At 39.3% G+C, this 24,407-nt stretch overlaps 2 protein-coding genes across 2 annotated transcripts; one reads left to right on the top strand and one right to left on the bottom strand.

The window, feature by feature from the left end:
* The first annotated feature begins 2,763 nt into the window (after positions 1-2,763).
* LOC103709928 (transcription factor bHLH112) lies at positions 2,764-5,294 on the top strand. Its single transcript, XM_017843486.3, has 7 exons — positions 2,764-3,122; positions 3,234-3,783; positions 3,889-4,002; positions 4,107-4,172; positions 4,285-4,350; positions 4,435-4,485; positions 4,616-5,294. The coding sequence occupies exons 1-7, from the start codon at positions 2,791-2,793 to the stop codon at positions 4,763-4,765; spliced, it is 1,329 nt and encodes a 442-aa protein (XP_017698975.3). The 5' UTR covers positions 2,764-2,790; the 3' UTR covers positions 4,766-5,294.
* A 2,737-nt stretch (positions 5,295-8,031) lies between these two features.
* LOC103709877 (NAD(P)H dehydrogenase (quinone) FQR1-like) lies at positions 8,032-12,266 on the bottom strand. The gene is made up of 4 exons (XM_008795402.4): positions 12,111-12,266; positions 10,288-10,381; positions 9,169-9,431; positions 8,032-8,524 (listed from the first exon to the last, which is right to left on the bottom strand). The coding sequence occupies exons 1-4, from the start codon at positions 12,131-12,133 to the stop codon at positions 8,293-8,295; spliced, it is 612 nt and encodes a 203-aa protein (XP_008793624.2). The 5' UTR covers positions 12,134-12,266; the 3' UTR covers positions 8,032-8,292.
* Positions 12,267-24,407: the final 12,141 nt, after the last annotated feature.

Raw genomic sequence — 24,407 nt, forward strand, 5'->3', positions numbered from 1 at the left:
ACTTGGGGATGCTCTCTTTGTGCACCCTAAAGATGGTTGGGCCTATCAATACTGGTTTAGCAATTGAATGGCGAACTTTTTCTTGTATTTTAACACTTCCCCCTAGTTATGCTGATTAACTCGTGCTGATGGAAATAGAATTTTCCATGTGCACGAAAGACATGCATCCTGAATAACTCATTCCTATAAGATGTACTACATTCTTATGAAAAGTTAGGAGTTGAAATCTTAGTAGTATATCAAGGTAGCATGGCTTATGGGATAAGGAAAAAGATTAAGTGGTGGAAATTATATCTTCGATACCTTATAGGGCTTATAGCCATTAGACAACTTAATACATGCCTAAATATGCTAATAGAAAATTGTAGGCATGCAAAATTGAGAATTAAATTAAATAAAAAGGGTATATAGAAGGAAAAACCATTGTTTCTTATGTAACAATACCAGATCTCATTCAAAAGGTTAGGCAGAAATTAAAATTTGGGGTTATTGACCTTGCTTAAGTATCCAAAACCTTCTTAATATACCATATCTGGCATTATCTGCATGCCTGAACTCAGACACTTCCCTCTCTCCCTCTTTGTTTAAGCCCCTTCATCCTTAGCAAGAAAAGATCCAATAAAAAAGAAACACTAGGCGCAGCTCATGGTTAGCTTGCTACAATGTCCTTTTGCCATATATGGGTCGTGGATCAGATTGTAGTATTTTATAATAATTGAGGACCTCACCCAAAAAGCGACACCTAGAAATTATTATTCAAGATCTTTGATCTGCTTAAGTATCCAAGACCTTCCTAATGCATAATTGATATGGGACTGAGTACACGACTAAACATGTCTCACATCTTATATGCTAGATGCCCTAGCCATAGTACAATTTAATTAGTGTATGTTCAATTGAACTCTTCTTAGATCAAGTTATTAGTTGTCGTGCATCATTTTGCTTCTATTGATGATAACAACATCTTAAGAGGGCTATTAAGAGAGATAAAAAGAAATATTTTTTTCATAACATGCAAACTATAAAACATTAGGGTTTTGATTGTAGCAAAAACTAGTGCACTTAATTAGTTTTTAGTTACTATAGTTTGTCCATTGCTGATATCATGATTAACATGCTTCAAACCTATCCTCAGGTTGATCTCTCAAGAAAAATGTATTAAAAATGTATTAAAGGAATTCACAAGGTTGTTTTTAGATTTTGTCAAGCACGAGTTTTCCACCATAGGGCTCTAAGATCAGAATGTTGCAACTAAGATTCCCTATTGCTACATTGGAGTCAACCTCAAGCCAAAACAGTAAAGGTTACATAGTACTTGGATCTATTTCCAAGTTAGGATTATTTGTTTTTTTCTTGAGAGAATTTTTAAGATCTTCTTGAAACGTGTCATCGAAGATAAGCATTGACTAATTTGGTAGACGGGGAAAGAACTGGAAGATTAGACAAAACCGGTCAAAGTTTTGTCGGTACGTGCGAGCCACGCTAGGCGCAGAGTTAAGCTCTCCGTATTTGACTCAGTGGGGGCGGCCGAGCCGCAGCACGCGTGCAAGTCACGTGGGTCCCAGGTTTGACTTACGACTCCCGGGTCACAAGCGTGACGTCAGCGTGTCCTCTCGGCCTCGCGAGGAATCGGTTCAAAGAGTTTTTGATAATGCCACGCCTACTTTTGATAGATGCACCCTCATCCTGGTTCCCTTGGGGAAATAAAGAAAGTACCAAGTGGGGTGCTAAGTGGCAACAAGGGGAAGAAAATTAAAGAAAAGCGGTTGGTGGAGGGAGTCGCCGGTCGTGCCGAGGGCTTCCAAATAATAATTCAAACTTGGACTTGGAGAATACGCTTCCAAGTTTTAGCATCAAGAATATTACTTTGCCCTCAGCCTTCTCTTTTTCTTTTTTTTTCTTCTTCTTCTTTTTGCTCCAGAAAAGAAGGAGGGAGGAGAGACTAACCCCATCCGCATAGCAGCCCCCACTGAGGCTCCATTCCACCAGAAAATATTTCATACGGATAGAAAGTTTCACAAACTTTTCCCAACCCGTGGATTGTCCTACATATGAGTAAGTCACCCCAGCACCACCCAGTACCAGAAGACCAGTAGCGCTTCCAACGAGCAAGACAAATTGAAGGCATCCAGTCCCCACATTTAATCGACGCCCGTGCGTTTCGAACCTAGGTCACTTCGTTAGAAACAAAGATCCGTTCCAGCTGTGTTACCACCTCGATGGTTGCCCTTAGCCTTTGGCTTGTGTCTCGCATCACCTATGGACAAATCCTTACAAATAGTTCTCAATGAGGAGAAAAATGTGTGGACAAAAAAAATAAGTATTTCCACCAAGCAACTACACTAAGGATAACTATCTCCGAAATTCAGTATATATATAAAGTGATCATGTATTCTTGAAAGAAAATAATAATTATTTATATAAAGAAAAGCATGTTTTTAAATTTTGTTACAGATGGTAAATGAGTTAGTGGATATCTTAAACCTAATTGCTCTCTTGTAATACTTACAATGCATTTTCTTCTTGTCATGCAAGCATGTAAATGGAGGCAGAATTGGCTGAACTTTAGGGGCAAGGTAGACAAAGAGGGGAAGAAAACTGGGGATGATAAGTGGAAGAAATGATGTTTGCCCATGGCAATGTAGGTCTTATTAAAAGAAATTAAAAGTATATATAGGTCTAATCAAGTCTTAAACCGGAACCCAACAGTTTATATAAGGCTAAGCACCACTAACCGCAAAAAAGACGCCACAACACGAGAGAGAGAGAGAGAGAGAGAGAGAGAGAGAGATGGCAGAGGAATTCCAGACAGGGATCTGTAATAGTGGTAGCTGGTGGAGCACCGGAAGGACCGGCGGGTTCGACGGCCCGGTGATGTCCACATCAGTCTCATGCTCGACGGAGTTCACCTGGGCCGCCGGCGCCGACGACATGGTGCAGGCCAAGTCGAGGTCCTACGACGAGTCCCCAGGTTCAGTCTCCAACAGCTCTATAACCTTCCAAGACACGCATAAACCCCAAGCCTCCGATCAATTGGTCGCCAACCCCATCATGGATTCCACGCTACAAGTATCGGATTTTGGCCTCTCCTCCCCATTAATCTGTTCGAATCAACCTTTCTTGTAAGTATTCCCTTCATCTCTTTTTTCTTTTGATCACACATCATTTCATATCGCAGTTTGTGGACTTCTTTTGTCGGCCAAATCTGTATCTTATGATATAATTTGATGTAGAATGGCTGGTGAAAGAGCTGAGAACAATTTACATGCCTTGCTCCAAGAGGACATGAGCTCAGGATCCTATCTTCGAAACGAGCCGGTGATGGAATCCAATCAAATTCATATGAATGTTGAGAGTTCCTCGCTGAACCTAATAGAGGACTTGAAACAAGGGCTAATGCAAGGCCAACATCACTGGAGCTCCAGTGCTAATAGCTGCCCACTCTTTCCGGCATCATTTGGATTACCTCCGGCACTGCTACAAGGCCTCTTCGAACCCGAAACAAGACCTCGGCAGTCTTTTAACAATCAGACGATGAACTCTCCGATGAGTTATCATGGGGTTTTGTACGAGTCGTCACAATCTCAGGTAGCCAAATTGCCCCAGTTCGATAAGGCCTTGCCTGTGAAGCAGCAACTCCATTTATCCAACAACACTCCCTTCTGGAATCCCTCGGCCACTGCTACAACTGAAACAAGCTTGGGCCTTTACTCTTCGACACCCACTGGCTTAGCCCTACATGCCCTGGAGGGAGAAACAAATCGCAGCAATCTTTTGGTGCAGGTCAGTATTGCCATCAGACCCTTTGAAGGAAGGGCAATTTTTTATCTTCTCGTTCGGATGATTAGACTTTTGTGGTCTAAATTTCGTTGTCTTCATTATACGTAGTCTAATTCAGAAGGAGCAGGCGAATCCCGCTCGAATACGATGAAGAAAAGTAGCAATGAGCCGGCACTCAAGAAGCCCAGGATGGAGACACCGTCGCCATTGCCAACTTTTAAGGTATGATCGGATTCTTTCGAGATCTCAATCAATGGATATTTGATGTTCTCTCTTTTCTTTACCATGCGACCTTTAATGAGAGCTTTAAAGTATTATTCTACCAGGTCAGGAAAGAGAAGCTAGGGGACAGAGTCACAGCATTACAGCAACTGGTGTCACCTTTTGGAAAGGTGAAGGCTTTTGATTTCCCTTTGCTCCCAAGAATAGAGCTCGAAGTTTTCCTTTAGGTTCTTATACAAGCATGGCTCCTACCTTTATAACTGAATCCCACTCCTTTTCCAGACCGATACTGCATCAGTTCTCCACGAGGCCATCGAGTACATCAAGTTTCTTCACGAACAAGTTGGTGTAAGTCCCACCCTGAACACCTTCTCGTAAAGCAAAAAAACTTTATACTAACTCTATTCTCTAATACATCTTACACCATTGCAGGTTCTCAGTGCTCCATATTTGAAAAATGGCCATCAAATGCAGCACTCGCAGGTAATATAAGCGTTCCATTTAATGAATAAATATTGTGCCAATTAACTTTGTTATCTTTTCAATGGGTGTATGAATTATCTCGAGTTTATGCTCAAAAAACGAACCATCCTGAACTGGGTTTTCTATGCAGAATTTCGACGAAACAAATGATGGAGAAGGACCACAGATAGACCTTACAAGCCGAGGGCTTTGTCTTGTTCCGATATCGAGCACTTTTGCAGTGGCTAGCGAGACCCCAGTTGATTTCTGGACTCCAACATTTGGAGGAACTTATAGGTAATATGTTGAGGTGGAAGAAAAGAATATTTTCTTCTCCAAATAGCGTGCCGCTAACACAAAAAAAAGGTAGGGAATGACAGATTGGGAGAAGAAGAATATATAACCTATAACTCCATATGATGATCCTTAGTAGTGCAGTTCAAAAGAGGAAGGAAAGCAAGAGGAAATGGCCCATTAGACACAAGGTATATATGTTGGGAAAGCTCCATGGAGAATGGTACAAGGCTGGACATAGATTAGAGAACTTTGGAAGGGAATAATTCAGTGTTGTATTATATTTAGATGTGGGTTAGGGAATTGGAACGGGTGCTAAATGTGGCAGGGAATGTGGGATTAATTTAGATAGTGGGGATATTATTGTTAGTTATTGAATTTAGAACAAGAGAGTGGACAAACGTGAAGTGGCCGGGTCTTGTTCCAGTTTGGTGCGCGTATGTTGTATGAACTATAAAGGCTGGTACTACCTCCCCTTTTTAACAAAAGATAATGATATGATAAGAAGGAATAATTGAGTTCAGAGTAGAAACAAATCTGTCGACTCTCTCTCTCTCTCTCTCTCTCTCTCTCTCCCCCCCCCCCCCCCCCCCCCTTCTTGAATAGTTAAACATGGAAGGGTGGGGAATGCTTTTCTCTCCATTGCATGATGACATTGCCAAGCATTAGATGTATCTCTCAACATATCTTCCCTGACTTTATGTTTCCTTTGTTCAATGTGATCTTCAGTGTTGTATCAAAAGATAAAAAGAAAGAGAGATCTTCAATTTCTGCAGTGTCCCTTCAGGATATGGGGGACTAGGAAACTCTTTGAAATTTTACATTGGAGAGCTTAAATATACTTAAACCTTAGTTTATGCAGTGTCCTGGTTTTGTAACTAATAGATTTTTGTTGGATTGCTGATGGGTACGAATGTAAAGTGCGCAATATAGAGAAAAAATAGTTTCTTCTGGCTTAGCCAAGGAAATATAAACCTAAAGTTTTGGTTCCCAGGTATGTTCTAATAAGTATACAACAAGATTGCTAATTACATTTGTAAATAATTAAAGTAATTTGAGAAAATAATATATGATTGAAATAAATATGAAAACTAAATAATGAAAGAAAATTAGAGAGAGGTGCTTGGAATGAGGCACGTAGGAACATTGTTCTAAGAATGAACTCGCTCTCTTGTGCATGTATTCGGAAAGCTTGCGGCTCAGTTTAAGCCTCCTGTTATGAGCACGATCGTATGAAAGTTTGATCGAACAACTTCCTTCTATTGCCCAAAATTGGAAAGGAAATATAGGGAAAAAGTTGACAGAGGAGGAAAAAAACAGCAAGGCTCTGGAAAGAGAATAAAAGCAGCAAAACTCGCATGGAGACCTGTTTGTGTTGCTTGAAAACTTGGACCTGGGCCTTTTTATAGGCTCAGTCCATGTAACCCCTTAGAAAGGCCCACAATGGATGTTGACTATAAAAGCTAGCCATGCGTGCATTCACATCACACGTCATGAAATACTTCAATAAACGTGAGTTTGCTTGTATGCAAAGATCCAATATAGGATTAATAAATGAGTTGTTTGAAAATTTTAAACCTTTTTAAGATGATTTTCTAACAAAAGATCCATTAACTTTGAAGAACAAAATATTGAATACTTCAGCTTTTATCTTGGCATTACTAACTAGCTGTTTTTTCCCAATTTCTTTGTTTTTTTTCTGATTGAATTTCTTTGGGTATTATCAACTAATAAGCTAATAATGTGTTTCGGTGGTGATGTTGGAGCATATTAATGTTGTCTAAAGGTCATACAATGGAACTAATATCAAGAGAAGGATACCTATATATGTATAGATATATGTATACATACATGCATTCATGTAGTTATGTATATATGTATATAAAAGAGAGGTTTGGACTACCATCTAGTCAACCCTCCCAGTACATCGAATTTCAACTCAAATCCTATCAGTCTTGGTTGGATGATGGGAATCCCATATTATCTCTAAAATATTTATATAGCAAAAATTATGTAATTTGGAGATCCTCTAGTTTATGTATCAAGTGATACAAATTATACATTATTCTATGTTATCTAAACTGTTCACTTTTGAGCAATTGATACATTGGCTAAACATCTTTAAATCATGTCTTTTTGGTAAATCATATATGACTTTTTGGTATACTGAGGGGCCTTGGAAGTTGGAACACTCCCATATCTCTCCAACTTGGTATTGAGACGCATTGCAGAGGTCCATCCACTCCCTAGAATGAAAAAAAAATTCCTTTGAGACGTTATCTTTCAAGTGTTGTAGCTAATAAAGTTTTTTTTTTTTTTTAATGTAGACAAAATGGTATCAGGAGATATAATTTTTGACGAACTTGAAGGGACCAAGTGAGGAGGATGGGAGTAGCATGTTGAGGCACAGGGAGAGTTGAGTTGTTTGTAGAAGCCCAAGAGCAGAGCTGTGTTTAGTTTGAATATATCATTTCTTACCAGGATGGTGAAACCCTAATAGAGGTAGGTGGCAATGGGTTCGGGACAAAGAACTCTCAAACCATACGAGGTCCCACTTATAATCAGGCTGGAAATCATAAACCCCTACCCGATCCACTCATTTTATATAAACTCATGCCCGCCTACCAATTCATTAAAGTTTTCATTCATTGATTATAATATATAACTAAGAAATAGAGAAAATTATGATATTCGAATATCACAAACAACAAATTAGATTGAATTTAAAATAAATTATGAGAATCATATAAAATTAGAAATTTAGGATATATCCACTAGTTAACAAATTAAAGCTAAAACTAGTTAAAGTACAACTAGATATCCTAGAATCCCATAGACCAGACATTCCATCACTCACTATAATTTTTTTTCCTTTTAAAGTGAACCAACTATACGAAAAAAAATAAATAGAGACTGCTGACTCTATTAGTTCTCAAAGGAAGCCACCCATTCATAATCAGGTTAATATCAGGATCAACTCAAAACGAGTCTGATTACGAAAAACCCCATCCATACTCATTTATATCCAGTGGGTTCGTGCTAGTTGGCAGGTTCAAGTCAGATTTTGCCACCCCTAACTCTAATAAGATCAGATGTCCATTAGTTGATAAGATTAAAAGAATCTTGTATACATTGCTAAAACTAAAGGTCGTTTAACAAGACATGTGAAAACTCATCTTTTTCCTCATCGCTTTTCACTCTGAACATTATCCAAAATCAAGTAATAGCAAACTAAGCAACCAGTGCTTATCAAAAATAAAAAGTTCAGACTTGTTCAACTGGAATAAACATTCACAGCCATACAATCTAAATTCAATATCATAAAGTTTCTTCATCCCCAAGAACCTTGAGGCAATGCTTGGGACAGCAATTAATAAACCTTCAAGTTACCAAGTAAAGACACCACCTCATGCCAATCAGATATTTTATTTATGAAAAGCCAATTTACCCAGGAACAAACAACAGGCTATAACAATCAACAAAACCACTACATAATTCCGTGACCCAATGATTATCCTGCAATAAAGGCACAAATCAAGAGGAACTTTTGAACTTCTTGGCAATGCCAGCGAAGTACTTCCCCTGGTGGAAAGCTTGCTCCAGTTCGAGCTCGGATGGGAATCTGGAACCATCCCCGGCAAATGTGCCTGCTCCATATGGGCTTCCACCTTTCACCTTCTCCATCTCAAACATCCCAGCACCGAAGGTGTACCCAATCGGCACAAAGATCATTCCGTGGTGAACAAGCTGGGTTATGGCTGTCAAACTGCAGGAAGATGAAATAAATCCTTAATCGAACAAACTTATACTAACTGGATAAAAGAAAGAGCTCATGACATTGTAAGAGATATCATAAATGATGAGGAATATTATAGAGGTAAAAATTATATACGCTCAGGACAATAGCTCCATTCTATCTACACAGTGTCAACACTGAGCCGGCAAAGATTCAGAATGGCTTTGCAACCAGGCGATGTTATATCAAATAGAGAGTTCTACACAAAGAGTTCGTGCATACCAAAAAGGGCAAGGATAACACTGAAGAATTTAAGGAACACTCTAGGATTATACGATCTTGAATAGCAAAAGTTGATATGGAAGAGCACAACTAAGAAATGTCGCTACGATGATAATCTTATATAGAATGAACTGTGAACAGTATTAATCTTTAGATATAATTTGTTGGATGTTTCGAGAGTTTAATGACTTCTCAAGAACCACTATCTTATGTTTTGTTTTTATGTAAGATAATTTTCTTATGTCGCATTCTGTAAAACATTGTCATCTACATTTTATAACCTAGCCATCCTCGAATTCTTAAAATTCATAAGAATCATGCTGTGTTGGGCATGTCTCCAGTAGTTCATAGAGTTTTAATGCAATGTAAGCAATTGAAGGTTTGGAGCTTACGGAGTGGTCTCTTGACCGCCGCCTTGGGATCCAGTGCTATAGAAGATTCCTGCAGGCTTCCCTGCAAGCTGCTGGGCTCTCCAGAGCCCTCCAGTCGCATCAAGAAAAGCTTTAAATTGTGCTGCCATCATACCAAATCTTGTTGGGAATCCAAAGATAATCCCATCAGCCTCAGCAAGCTCGTTTGGTGTGATTGTAGGCACATCACTTTTAGGGGGTGCACCCATCTTTCCAAGCACCTCATCTGGGAGTGTCTCAGGAACCTGTTTGGTCAAAATAGATCATTATTATGACTAAGCCGAAGTAACGTTTGTTGATACACTGTAGAAACCTGATAGCAGGGTTTAGTAGCTATGCACTTTTCCTAACAAGACAAGCATGTGTTTCATTGACATACAATAAATCATATGTACTTTTGAGTTCATGCATGAGGGACAGAACTTCTAATCAAAACAAGGCATCAATTGACATGCCTGAAGTACCGTATGCACGTCTTTAGAAAATGGACGTTGCAACTTAGTAGATTGATACTTAAAATGAATACCATGCCAAGACAATGTCAAAAATGGACTCAAGAAAATATGAACAAAATATACAGGATGCAGTAACCAAAGATCTCACCTGAAGTGGTGCTAGTGAAAATTCACTTTAGTGACACAACTTCCACAGCTGAATAAGAAACACTTGCTAATTGCAAATGAACATCAAATAGAGAAAAAGGAAAAGCTTAAAACCACATAATAGTTTAGTTATCTGGCTTCAGAATGGCCTTTTAATTTAATTGAAGAATAGTTCTTATACAGAGTTTGCAAAACATGGTGTTCTAGAAATCTTTCAGAAAAATAGTAAAGGCTCATCAATGTTATTCGATAGCAACCTATCTTACACCAACAATTTTTGTTTAATCATTTCATATTAAATGATAAATGTTTCATTACTTGATATAACGCAAAGCCAAATTGCGAAATTATGCTTTGAGAGCCAAAGCATTTTCATTAGTTCCATAACTAACAGTTCAAAGAGATACCAAATATATTATTCTTGAAAGAAAATGGTTATCCAAAATTCTAACAGCATAAAAGCATTTAAAATAGATAATGACGAACTCATGAGCAAGACCTGCCACATCTCAGCTTCTACTCCTTCAACAGTTGAAGCACCCTTTTTAATCTCTTCTGCTAGCTTCTCAACATGTCCATACATGGAGTAGTACCTGCAAAAAACAAATATAGAATTAATCTTCGTCATGTACAGTTTATTTCTGCATACACACAAAGATCAGTATGTCACATAGAAAAATATATAAAAATCTCTGTTCTAACATTGAACTAATGAGCAATCGCTCATTGATCATGAACACCAATATCATTTAAATAACAGAAGAACACTTTAAAAGACCCAGTTCTTTCATTGTTAACAGCAACTTCAAATAAAAATTTCATTAATAGAAAATTTAGGTGGCATGAATCACATAAGATATTCATTACATTAAAAGTATAGTTACATCTGGGATATATTAATAAGTTAGGCAGAAGAATTTTGAGGCTGGAACAATCATCAATTTGATGGATAACTAAGGTACAACAAATATCAGGGAGATGGGTGGGGACAACTGGACATGAAGTCAAATGAACTGATTGTTGAATCCCCAGAGTGTTAAATCACATTAAGAAATTAGTGCTGGCCCAACAGGTCAAAGAACTAATACGTATACACACGGTACACAAACACATAGAGAGGGAGGGAGTGTATTGTCCAGCAAGAGGAAGAGTAAACATTAATATGGTTGCACCCAGGTCAAATACAAGTTGATGAGAGTACAAGACAAAATGAAAACAAAAAACAAAAGAGATCCACTTCTATTTGCCTCACTAGCAGATATCCTTGATATCATTTCTTCAGTATCTTAGATGGTGCTTACATCAATGGCCCACACTATGTAGACTTGATAATATACTATCACGGTTGAAGAGTGAATTGCATTAACAGAGACTGGGATAATTTTCAAACAGCGTGCTACTTGATTTTTAGTGAAAACTAATCTAAAATGTATTAAATTTAGACCCAAATGCACAAATGGCACCCTACCTGCATCAGTTGGCAACACATTAACTAAAGCAAAAAAATGTCTTCAAGAATATAACTCAGATTTTTCATAGTCTAATGCTAAGTTCAAAGTAAGACATGTAGATAAAAAAAGGATCAGTAATCCGTATCAACATTGGCATAATAGCTGGATTTTTTCTTCTCTTTTCTTTTTGAACGCAAGAGAGGAAAAAGGCACTCAGAATGTGAAAGAGTTCAAACTTAATGGTAAAAAACATAAACAAGAAACAGTTTAAATCAAAGCCACATAAACCAAATAAATTATCGAGAGCTCAAACCTAGCATCAAACAGAAGGCCACATAAACCGAATGGATATGAAGATAAATACTAAAAGCTCGATGCACAAAAAGAGCACATTTTGTTTTAGGGCAATATAGAGCAGCTGCACATATCAACTGAAATAGAGAAAAATCGCATCTAAAAAAAACAGATCAAACAGCATGCCAAGAAAATATCAAATATTCACGCGATTTTGTATCACACTAGAGAAATTCATAAAAATAACGAAGTTTCAAGTAGCAAATGAAAAACCCAGAAAAAGAACAGTCCGGAAAAGGGGGAAAAAAGAAATCAAGATCACGAATAAAACCACCAATCAAGAAGCTCAGAAAGCAAAATACCATTGAAACCGAGATCAATGACACCGAATCCCCCCACCCACACACACACACACACAAAAACCATTCCCATCTACGAACTCCACCAAATGCCGCACAAAAATTGGAAAATTATGCAAAATATAACAAAAAAAATAGAGTTAAAACGGATGATTAGATCCAATGAATGTAGAACAGAGAGAGACAAAGAGAGGGAGGATGGAATCAGTAATGCTTACACTATGTAAATCTTAGTCGCCATTAATGAAGGCTCGGTAGCTCTCGGCTTTGGATCGCTCGAACGAGGGAAACCCACAGATCTTTATTTCTGAGAAAAGAGTGGGCTGAGGTCCCCTATTTATTCACCGAGCGGCAAAGGAGCCAGCGACGACGACCTCTCTATTAGTTATGTTTTAATCCATTTTTAGAAATGCGTTTAACTCTGCAATAATTTAGTCATTAGAGGTAATTTAATCAGCGTTTAGTGGCGTGAGCTGGCTTTCTTACGCGGCCGAGTCATTCGCATCAGCACCCTCGAGATGACTCATGCTTCGATATTCGTGCTAGAGGCACATCGCCGCGTCTTCGTTTACATATGGCCGTTCGATCGATAGACCTTGTCGTCCACCTTCTGTGCGCACGTGATCAGCGACGTTGATTTACTGAATAGATAGATGGGAATAGGTTTACAGGTGGAGGTGAGTTTACGTGCGGTGTTCGGACCTCGTTATGTGAATAAATATGGGGAATAGTTTGGACCGATTGGCAAATTTGAGCCGTTGATCTACCTCACGTGCTTGATCGTAGGATCCAGTTGTCGTCTATGACTTCCCTTCGAACGCCCTCCAAGTTCCGCGGAGCGCGGCGTTGAACCACCGATTCGACGGCCGGAGATTTTGATACGAACAAGCCACGACGAGAGCGGCTTAGTTGAAAAAAAAAATACCCCTAGAAATGGTCTTATTTACGGTTGTGTCAGTAGAGCCACGAAATGCCACGGAAGCATGACGACACCTAAGGCCGCGGTAAAATGAGCCGCCAGAGTACTTTTATTTTTGGTGGTGTACGTTGAGGTGTGCGGGCTCCAACCCCAGCGTGAGAAGTCCATGGAGTATTGCGATTGGATGTCTAATTTGATCGCATCGTACTCTCAGATCAGACCTCCTGGGTGTCGGACCAATGAACCAGGGGACCAGATTAGATGGTCAAAGACAAGGATCTTTTAAAGCTAAAAGCACCCAACCATTGGGGAAGCTTGAATGGGAACCAAAAGAATGGGTGGGACTGGTGGAATAATAGCCTTTCATGAAAAAGAGAATGGAAATGGTGACATGCTGTGTCCTAAATGGTAGCAAAGATGACTTTAGTGACAGCTTTGCAAGATTATATTACCACCAGATCAGGGGATGGTTTGTTTAGATATTAAAATAAATTGGTCATCTCTGATTTAGGCAAGTATTTATAGGGTGTGGAAGAAGGCTTTGACACCTGGTAAGCCTACATCTTGTTTAGATGCTCCAGATCTATGCATAGTTTAATTCGTATCTGAACATGACTGGATCAAGCTTCACAAGAGCTTAAAATAGACTCTATGCACTGCCCTAAGTGGTTGCATCATCTTCAACTATTTTAGACAAGGTAAGGGCATACAATTCACCTGGAGCGTAGGATTTTTTTTTTTTTCATGAGGGCTTATGCAAGATTGTATTTGGTTCTTTATCGGCTATACACTGAATAGATTTTAGGTACTTATATTAGGTTGACGAACCAAAATAACATCTTTTATTTTAATTTTTTTTGGGTGAGTTCTGGATTATTACAAATAGTATCAAAATAGATCTAGCCCATGGTCCATATGTGTAATGTCCGGGCCCACAACCTACTAGGCCCAATAAGAAATGGGCCCAGTTAAGGGTTTGGGCCCAAATTTCACTGTGGGCAGTGCTGTTATAATGTTTAAAAAAAAAAAAACGAAGGGATAAGACCGACAGGGAAGGGTGACCCTCACCCCCGCTGGCAGCCGATGCCTGCGCACCGGAGACAGGGGGGCGGCGGCCAGTCCCGGAGAGGGGAGGAATGGAGCGGATGGGACCTCTCAGAGGGGGGTCTCATCCTCTAAACAATTGTTTAAGCCTCTGCCGGCAACCCTAAGTCACAGAACCCCAAGAACACTGAATGAGAGAGAGAGCCGAAGCCCTGGAGCCGAAGGCGAAGGAGCCCTGAAGCTCCAAGAGGAAGGAGGGACTACCAGGGGGAAGAACTGCCCAACGGTAACCAGCAAAAAGCCAGGTAAGCCCCCTGCCTTCTCTCCCCCTGTTTTGTGCAAGACAACAAAGAAACAAAGAAAGAAGGGAGGAAGGGGACTGCTGGCAGACCAAGGGAGCGGCCGCGGGCATCCCGCAGTGCCGCCGGCTTCTCCCGGCATCTCTTCCCCGTGGGAGAAGAGAAGGCCGCCGCAGGCGCGGCTGTGGACGCCGCGAGCTCGGCCGTGGCACCGCCGACTGCGGCTCGGCCCTCCCAAACCCCCCTTCTTCCTTCACAGGGGAAGAATGAAGAGAGGAAGAGAGAGGGTTTGGGAGTGAGAGAGAGAATATGGGGGGTTGGTGAAGGGAGGTTGAAGAAAAGACGAAGAATGAAAGAAAGAAAGGAAGAGGGAAAAGAAGAGAGGAAGAGGGGACTCATCCTCGTCGTCGTGTGCGGCGGCCGCCGGCTTCGGCCGCGAGCACCGTCGACGCAGGCGCGGCCGAGAGTGCCGCAGGCTCGGCCGGGGATGCCGCGGGGCTTGGCTGCGGACGCCGCCGGTCGTGGCCCGTCCCTCTCCGCTCGCCGTCCTCCCTTTCTGCTCGTCGTGCTCCCATTGTCGGAGAAGAGAGGAAGGGGGAGATCGGGATGAAAGAGAAGGGAGGAGAGGAAGCTTCGGGAAGGAGAAGAAAAGAAGAAGGAGAAGAGAAGAAAAAGGGAAAGAAAAAGAAAAAGAAAGAAAGAAAGAAAAAAAAATATAAAAAGAGGGGATTTAGCCAAATTTGACTAACCTAAGCCCAATTAGACTGGGCAAGTCTAAATCCGAGCTCAATCAGATTGTGCTAAGTCTGGACGAGCCCAAACTGCAAATTGGGTCAAATCCGAACCAAATTAGGCCCAAATTGATTTGGGTCCGAACCCAGTTGAGTGGAGTTAATCCCAGCAGGCCCAATTAATACTAAATTAGGCCCAGTAAATTGACAGAGGACCCAATTGGCTAGAAAAGGTTGGACCCAATTATAAACGAGGCCCAATCCTTCAATTAAAAACCCAATCAACCTATGTGGGCCCAATCTGGTTTCAAACTGAGCCCCAAAGGCTCTAAATTGGGTAAATTGGACTTGGCTAGATCCTTGGATGGGATCCAAGCAAGTAAGTTCATAGTATGATGAACTAAGAGATTTTATAATAAATAAATGGGGAATAATGTAAACCCTATGATGTTGTTTTAGGTGATTAAGGATTTGTCACCTGGACTTGAGCAATTTGGAAAGCGAATTGAGGTAAGTAATCTACCTTAATCTTATCGTAGATCGTGTATTACGTTTTATAAGATGAACCAGTGTTTTTCATACAATTTGAATTGTATACATGATTTGTGAAGAAAGTAAGTAACTGGTTTTAATCTTGTTGTGAATCATGTATGTAAGTAGCCTGCCCTTATCTTTATGGATCATACATGAAATTTAACATGTTATGCATGTACTGTAGGCTAAGAACGATATGTGTATCTGACATGCTCTAGTTACACAAGATGTGATGATATATGCTTTATATTCCGTTATGCCTACAAAATACTGGGATTACACTACATGCTAAGATATGAGTTATGAAATATGAACATGGGTGGTACATGTCAGTCACATAATTCATAATTGTGCACATATTATGTTTTCATAGCTCTTGTGATACATGCAAAATGAATTGAATTCCATATTATGATTTTTATCAGCATGAGTGTAAAGAATGATAATGATTTGCTCTAGCGGCATATTGCTTGTAAAGGAGTACCTAAGAACTCCTATTGCTACGGGCCGAATGCAACTGAGCCGGCCTTGCCAGTGGCCGATAATGACTGAGCCAGCCCCGCCAGTGGCCGACTAATAACTGAGCAGGCCCCGCCAGTGACCAATAATGAATTCGCCGTAGCATCTATGAGGTACTACCTATACGAAGCATTATTTACTCTTAAGAGCTACTGACCCAATATAACTGAGCCGGCCTTGCCAGTGGCCGAGAATGACTGAGCCAGCCCCGCCAGTGGCCGCCTAATAACTGAGCCGGTCTCGCCAGTGGCCAAGAATGACTTCGCAGTAGCATTTAAGAGCACGACCCCGGCATGCCGGGGGCACGGTTTCATATGCATACTTTATGAAAATGATATTTGAAGCATGATCATGAGGCTCATTTCAGAGCCTGGGTATATGAGGCGGGTGCTTACAAATCCTGCAGATGTATTTTTGGGGAGAAGCATAATCGGTGAGGGGTGAAGGACGCTTGCGTGAAGCCCCGGAACCGGCCAGCATCTGGCAGGGGAGCCCCGTGTTTCCCTCTCATGTGGGCCCGATAGTCACGTGCCCTGCGCAGGCGGGCCGTGACATTTATGAACGTGCTTCGCCAAAGCATACATTGTTTTACAACGGGTTTTTTTGAATATATCCTTATGCAATGTTGTATTTTGCTATAACAGCTATCTCCTTTAAATTGCATACATATTATGCCATGATGATGATTAGATAAATATGCATGTCAGCTTCTCAAACCCTGCATAAATATGGTTACCGTTATGTTCGATCCGGTAAGATTATGTATGATTACTTACTGAGCCGTGTAGCTCATATCCGTTCGTTTACTTTTTCTTTCAGATCCTTACCACTGATAGCTACCAGAGACACGTTAGTTTGGTATCAGGGCTTCTTTCTTTTGGGGTAAAGCAAGAATACTTTTGTGTACATAAACTACATAAAAGCTCTGTATTTGGGTACTGACCAGCATGATGTACTAAGAATGCTTTCATATGAAAAGATTCGGTTGGTTTGACTACCCTGTTACCCAGGTATGAGGCTTCGTGCTATTGTGGGCGATAGTCGGCAATAGCACGGCCGTGTCACGGATCCGGGTCCGGGGCGTGACAGTATGAATAAGAAGATATTGAAGCATATACCTATTTAAATCGACCATGAATTGATCGTAGTATTTATGATTGGATTTGTGATACTTATAATTAGATTTGATTGGATTTGGACCCTAAATCTAGCAAGAATATCATGGCTAAAATTAAGAAAGTGTGTGAGGATCCGTATAGATGTATATTTAGTCTCGTATCCACTATGTACTAGATACATCTTGAATACTTATATAAGATTAAACAAAAATAAATAATATTTTTTAGTGTGCGTTTTTGGATGAAGTTCTAAGCCGTTATGAATTATGATCTTACAGAAGCTATGATATTGCAATTGAACAAAGAGCTCAATTATTATATGATTTTGCCAGGAAGTACAGGGTCAGTTGTATTACATTGGAGCATTCATGCCATAACTTTGAGAAGCAGACCTATTTTATGGCAATAAACGCACCTGTCTTTATGGCTGCCCTATCTTCCACCTACTTTTCCCTTGGCTTTTAGAGGCACATCACATGAGGTTGATCTCCCTGGCCTCTTCTCAATGTCCTCGGCCTCACTAGAGCCTAGAGGTATCATAAACACCCCATGCTTGAGCCCTTTTCATCACTAATCAATACCTCCAAAGCGTGCACCTCCCATTCATCCTCCCACTAAAAGCTTCCATTTCTTTGCGTCTACGCATAGTTTTAATTATTGTAGTTGCACGATCAGTTCTCTTTGTTCACAATGATTGTCTTCAAAATTTGGCTCTCCAAGTGTGACTTGCAAGGTAAGAGCAATCAAACAATATCAAAAGTAACTATGAGAATTTTTAGCTATAGTGTTTTAACCAATGCGAGTTTAATTACCAAAAACAATATAAAATGGCATTTGTTCATACCCACAGTGGTCTTGGATTTGATTCTTTGGAATGCATTCTCAAAAGTTTAGCAAGTTGCTTATCCCGCTTGGATAAAGAAGTAAGCAATCAAACAGAGCTATGGGGACGGACACCCGCTGATTGGCGAGACTTCCAGATTGGTTAGGGAGATAGAGACATTTCAGGCAATACATGTATTTTGGGAGGTAAACAGAGCTGCAGATTGGGTTGCCTTCTTTGTTGCTTGGCACTCTAGAGAGTTCATCTGGACTATGAATGTCGACAGGGCCGGCCCAACCCTTAGGCAACTGAGGCGGTCGCCTAAGGCCCCGGCCCAAAGAAGGCCCACCGCAGGAAATGCCTCAAAGATAAAATGGAAAAAAAAGGCCCCCTGTGAATTCGCCTTAGGCCGGCCCACTGTAGGGAAGGCCTCAAACACAAAACGGCCTTAGGCCCCCAAATACATTGGGCCGCTCCTGAATGTCGATGTTTCTTTTTTCTTGCACCACTTTTTTTCTTTTGACTTGGCTGGTTGTACCCATTTAAGAGCTATATGAAATGTCGTTTTTACCACAAAAAAAAAAAAAAAGTAAGTAATCAAATGGCTGGCATTAGTGAGCGCTCGTAGCGTGGTGCTAGTCTGAACAAAAATTGCAAGAAAGTGGCTCAAATGGTTGAAGCAAGTGAAAGTACAAAGGAGGTTCAGGCATGCTATCTTGACAGCATGGTCTTCTAAGTTTTTGACCTAAATACTTATAAATGATGGTACTGCACCTGCTATTATTCAAATAAAATACAAATAATACATATGAAAATTATGAAAAGTATAAAATTTTCTTTGTTCATTTCCATCATGTTGGTTTCTTCAAGGCTTAAGAGAGAAAGAAACGGTATCTAAACGAGTCATTGGCGATGAATCACCTGACCACCAGGCAAAAACAGCCAACATTCGCTTATCTTGCCGACGCAAGCTTTTAAGTTTGTTTTTTGGCGTCCAAAGTGGAAACTCTAAATAGAAATCCTGAACGTTTCCATATGATTCTGTACTTGGGTTGGGCTCATGATTCTTCTGCAGAACTTCAAATCTTATGCAACTTTTCAGAAAAAAAGACATTGGGCTGGTTCATCACAGGCTTGTTATGAGACTGTGATCTCTTGCATGAAGTTTTAAAGTTCTCCTATAATAAGTAGTATAATTTAAAAAATGATAAAATTGTTTGTGTACTATTATGCTTCAAAAAAATTGAAAGATAGTGTAGAAATTTTGAAAAGAAAAAAACAGTACGAGCCATTTCTATTGGAGGGTTGCAGTAGTTCGTGACAAAAACCTCCCTTTCCATCAAAAAAAAAAAAATGTTATTGTAAGATAACGGTGAACGCCGCACCGAACAGAGGAGAAAAAGAAAAATGGTTAAAGGATTTACTTGAAGTAGAATTTTCTTTCAAGAGAAACACAGAAAAAATGGAGAACGAAAAAGCCTAGGGAAGAATTTAAGAAAGTCTTTCAAATGGAAAAGGATGGTCTATACACTAATCTTCCATATAAGAGAAAGTAGGTTATGGAGCTATATTAGGAAAGTTGGCATAGCCTACAAGAATCATGTATTTGATGATATAAAACTCAAAGTATGTGAGTCCTGCCAAATAACTTTAAACAAATAATTATCGAAGAATCATGTATTTAAAATAATCATCAAAGAATCATGTATTTATGGATCCTCATATGCTCTCTTCATGTAAACCTTAGCATCCTCGTTAGATTAAAGATCGAAAATCTACTCAAATCTAATCATACATACCATGAATTCAATCGTAAGTATCATGATCAGCTCATGGCTAGTCCAAATGAATCCGTACTATAGTCTCTACTAGTCCATATAGGCCATGAATTGGGTTTGCTTTTGTACTATTTGTAACAACACAGAACCTCACTTAAAATGGCTAGTTAGAAGGTATTATTTGAATTTCTTAGATTTATGTAAGTATCCACACAAAAAATCTACCCAATGTATAATCAATGGGAATAAATATATGCCTGCACAATATGCAATATAACCATTACATTAGCAAATGGTATTGAAGAGAGATTTTGAGTCATTTTCTTCCAAAAGGTCAAGAGAGGATAGAAATTGCAAGCATTTAGAACATTTGAGGCTAAGAGGGGCAGGCTTTTATTCAAAGAATGTCTCTTATTTTTTTTATTTTTATTTTTTTATAACACGGATACCTTTATACCATTCTAGTATAAGTACATCCAACAAAATTAGAAAAGAAAAGACGACAAAGAGATCGAGGAAGATAAGGATTCCAAACTATCCCACAATAAACCACTAAGTGCTATGCAATGTACAAAGCCACCTAATCAATCGTCCTATTTGTCTTCCGGTACACATGAGTGATACGGGCATCCATACCCTTCAGCAGATCACGAATGTCATACATAAAAGGATGCTCGACATCTACCCTAGCATGATCCTGGATTTACCTAATAATAGTCGCCGAATCCCTTCCCAAACTGCCCTCATCTTCGCGTCAGGAACGAAAATATTACAAAACTAACAACCCTCTACTGCAATCAATCTGGAGTCAGGGCTTCTAATGACAAACCTAACCATACTTCTCCTTCAGTTATCTGAGACACTGTCGTCGAAGTTCACCTTGAGAAAGCTTAAGGATAGATTTCTGCAAGATAATCATGGCTCCTTTTTTCCATTTCCTAGGCTTTTGGGAGCACGAATGATGGATAAGTTTTCATTCCACACGCAGCTCATCTAGTGGAACCACCCAAGTCAACAATCTACAACTCCACGAGTAGCATGTAGATACACCACGAACCTTTTCTTCGTCATCATGTTCGTGTTCTTTTCTTTTGCTTTTTTCTCTTTTTTTTTTCTTTTTTAAGAGAGAGGAGATAAAAGGAAGGGTTGATATAACCATTAACAATATACAAGTTCTGAAATCTAGTAGATCGAGTCAGTTTTTAAAATCCTCATAAATAATGCCAATGTTAAGAATGGTGAATATGCTGGGTTGAGACAATATCCATAAATTTACTGGACTTGGTGGGAGTTTAACGTTATTCTCGAATTTGATGGGATGAGAAGAGGGGTTGAAGGCCTCCTCTATAAGAAGGGACTCTTCCCTCCAATCCAGGCTCCAATTCAAACCTCTTCAAAACAAATTCAAAATAAAAAGTTTGGGCCAAAGGATGCATCGACCCAATTCATAGCCATTGGGCCGAGACTGTTACGTTCATACTCTATATTTCTGCTTAAGTAAACAGGCTCCACTTGCTAAAGCGCAAAAAAAAAAAAAGAGAGAGAGAGAAAAAAGGCTCCACTTGAATGGCTAGCTTGAAGATCCACATTTCACATCCTATATATCTCTCAACTCGATTCCTTAGCAATTCTAACTTTCCAATTAATCTGGGATAAGTTATCCTATTGTTTGAATGGCATCCCTACGAGAAGGTGTGCTTGAGTTCCATTTCTCTGTGTCTTTAATCAGATCCATGCTGTCAAAACTGGGAAAACGTGAATATAAGTGAGAATAGCTTTAAACAACATGTAGTGATTTAGGATCCATTTAATTTCTTAGTAATTAGCTTAGAATTTGTAATATGCTGTTTTGCTTTGACATTTTTTGATTTTGTTTTACTTTCTAGTCTCTTTGTCATAACTTCAATGATCATAACTTCAACTTTCTACGGCAGTAAAAGTATATCTTCTTTTGCTGATGTAAAAGAATAGCCATAACTATGTTAGTGCAAAGATAGCAAATAACATCTTAAGCATCTTTTTTTTTTCCTTCTTGTGTTTTAAGGCAACCCAACCAAGCTTTTTTTTTTTTTCCAGTAGTATGTACGATGGTAGATTGATTCCTTGCTTTCTAACATCCCTGATTTCACAAGCAGGTCAATTTCTTGCTGTTAAGTACTCTCTTCCAAGGTAAAGTACCTAGGTCTGAAGAAGTGTGGTGTGACCGCCAGGACATGGCTGAATGCTTGTAACTATCCCAGGATGTGCAAGTCACTGAAATCTCTTAAACAGAACAGAATGACAAGTTTTCATCTATGCTGCAAAATGGACTCTGAACTATTAATTTAACAGCAGTCTTTTTATTCAGAAAAGGGTAACAGCAGTAGCTGGCGATCTGAAAAGATATCAGGAAATTGCATGAAATTGATGATTTTTCAAGCAAGCAAATTCTCAAGTATCACCCATATGATTTTAAAGTTTTTACTAGCTAATGAGCTACAAAGGATATTCTTTAAAGCACAGTCACCATATGCTTATGTGTTCATTGATGCATAGGATATGGAAGTTTGATGAGATGAACAGCAATTAGATATCATAAACATTAAAAGAAACCTTTATACCTCATTCATGCACTTGAATTTGCCTGACTGTTATCTACCAAAATTTATTATAAGGTGGCAGATGAGTCCTAGCTCTAGGTCACTATTGAAGGCCTTTTTGTTTGGATAGTTCGGTCAGAAAACTATAACTCTGATAAACTATGATATACTTTTGAATGTTCCAAACAGAAGATAAAATACCAATAATACCATACTATACTAGACAATGACTGCAGAACTGCAACAAGAACCTAGAATCTCTTTCTGGGCTCAACTCCGCTGAAGTTACTGAAAAAATAAGCTGTACTGCAGATGAACATCATAATGTTTAGATTCGCTGAAGCGGTGTTATTTTTTCACATACACTTTTGTAGGATAGATCCAGGATAGTTACCAGAGTTACTGTCCTCCCTTCTCCGGAAGCACACTATCATGCAATTATTTCATTAATTCCAAAGCCTAAATTCTCTAATAAGAGCAATTTTAGATTTTCTACTCTTCCCACACATTGAATTTCATCTTGAGATCATTGCTTTTCCATAATCTTGTCAGGTAGTTACTAATTCAGTTAGGATGTTTCAGAATCCAAATTATTTTCAACATGGGTTGTTTGCTTTAAATACATTATCTTGAAGATAAATGAACGATACCGGTCTACTTAGGACTGATAGCAGAATCATGACATCTGTTATTTATATTTTATACAGCAAACATGAAATCTTGCAGATAATTCTAGTGGACCGTCTAGGACTTTCCTTGAGTGATATTGTTGCATTGTTAGTCAGGAAATTTCTTAAAACAAGCTACCTTATCAGCTGCATAGTTGCATTCCCAAGTTCTTGTTTTGTTAAACATGTATGCAATTTTCATTCTGAAAAAAGATAGACTAGGATCCCGTTGACCGGCTTCCAAGTTGAAACTGATCAGATGAAATCAGAAAATATCGATCCGACAATCCGAGCCATTGAATGCAATTTGTTGCTTACAGACCAAAAATTATGTGATTCGGAAACTCCTAACCTATGCATTAATTGGTCAAAAAGGGGCACCATAACATGTTTTTTTAAAATATCCTTTTTCAACAACGGGATGCATAGGCTTAGAATCTGCAAATTATATGATTTTTTTACTTGCAAGCAATTTGGAGATAGTATATTATATTTCAATAGCCTGGATCATGGATGTTGAACCTCGTCTTCCGATTTCACATGACCAGATCCAACCTGAAATGTGATCAACCAAATTCTAGTTCACCTATTCAAAAAATTTCATTTATTATAACTGTTATGAATACTCATTCACCAAATAATCTTATTATCGGTTAACTTTGCACTCAAAAAAATTCATATCATCTTATAACCCCTCCCCCCCTCCGCACTTCCCGCAACGCACATACACCCCCCGCACCCCACCACGACATGAAAGCCCCTCTTTTCTTTTTCTTTCAAGCAAAATTCCTCAGCTCAAGCTTAAAATGGAATGTATTCATCTATACAAACCACCTCTATACTGTTATCCTAAGTTAATCATGAAATAAATGGCACCAATTCCCTTTTAGCATGAGAAAAAATTTCCAATCAGGAAAGCTCTAAGCTTAAGGTGGATGCACTAATGTCATCAAATACTAAATATGTGCATCCGAACTGTAGACGAACATGTGCCTGTATACATGCTCTAGTACAAGTTTTACAGACCTGTAATTTACTTGCACCCACATAACTATGGTTCCTAAATAGGATACGCCCTACTGGAGGACCCAATCATAGCTAACTATATCTTCTGGTCCGTAAGTTAACATTTAACAGAAAAAAGCATTTAGAAAGCACATTAATGCAGAAGACTCAGACCCTACAGCAGAGGTAGATTTAGCTATGAAGCCTCGACTCACTGACAGCAAAATATTGTTCCTACTTGTGATGAAGAAGATTCATAGCTCTAAACAAGTAAAAGAAGTAAATTGCACAGAAGTATTACCAAACATGAACTTCAGAGCAAGAACACATGCCAACCTTCAAACCAAAATTTGATTGGCATTACAGCAATGGCCTATCCCATCAATCTCAAACAGACAAAAAAACACCTCGAACAACGCAATGCGAACTCAAGAAATTAGACTACTCCCAGAATAAGAAATCTAAACCAATTTCTCAAACAGTTGCTGTGAGATGGGA

The sequence above is a fragment of the Phoenix dactylifera genome, chromosome 12 (genome assembly GCF_009389715.1).
Source record: "Phoenix dactylifera cultivar Barhee BC4 chromosome 12, palm_55x_up_171113_PBpolish2nd_filt_p, whole genome shotgun sequence".
NCBI classification, from domain to species: Eukaryota; Viridiplantae; Streptophyta; class Magnoliopsida; order Arecales; family Arecaceae; genus Phoenix; species Phoenix dactylifera.

What these genes read in the sequence shown, in the direction of transcription:
- LOC103709928 (XM_017843486.3), top strand. Translation starts at nt 2,791, where the DNA reads ATGGCAGAGGAATTCCAGACAGGGATCTGTAATAGTGGTAGCTGGTGG. An exon ending in TTCTTCACGAACAAGTTGGT is followed by an intron (nt 4,351 to 4,434) that starts GTAAGTCCCACC and finishes ACACCATTGCAG; the next exon opens with GTTCTCAGTGCTCCATATTT. An exon ending in ATCAAATGCAGCACTCGCAG is followed by an intron (nt 4,486 to 4,615) that starts GTAATATAAGCG and finishes TTTTCTATGCAG; the next exon opens with AATTTCGACGAAACAAATGA.
- LOC103709877 (XM_008795402.4), bottom strand. Translation starts at nt 12,133, where the DNA reads ATGGCGACTAAGATTTACATAGT. An exon ending in TAGAAGCTGAGATGTGGCAG is followed by an intron (nt 9,432 to 10,287) that starts GTCTTGCTCATG and finishes TTGACCAAACAG; the next exon opens with GTTCCTGAGACACTCCCAGA. An exon ending in GGCGGTCAAGAGACCACTCC is followed by an intron (nt 8,525 to 9,168) that starts GTAAGCTCCAAA and finishes ATCTTCCTGCAG; the next exon opens with TTTGACAGCCATAACCCAGC.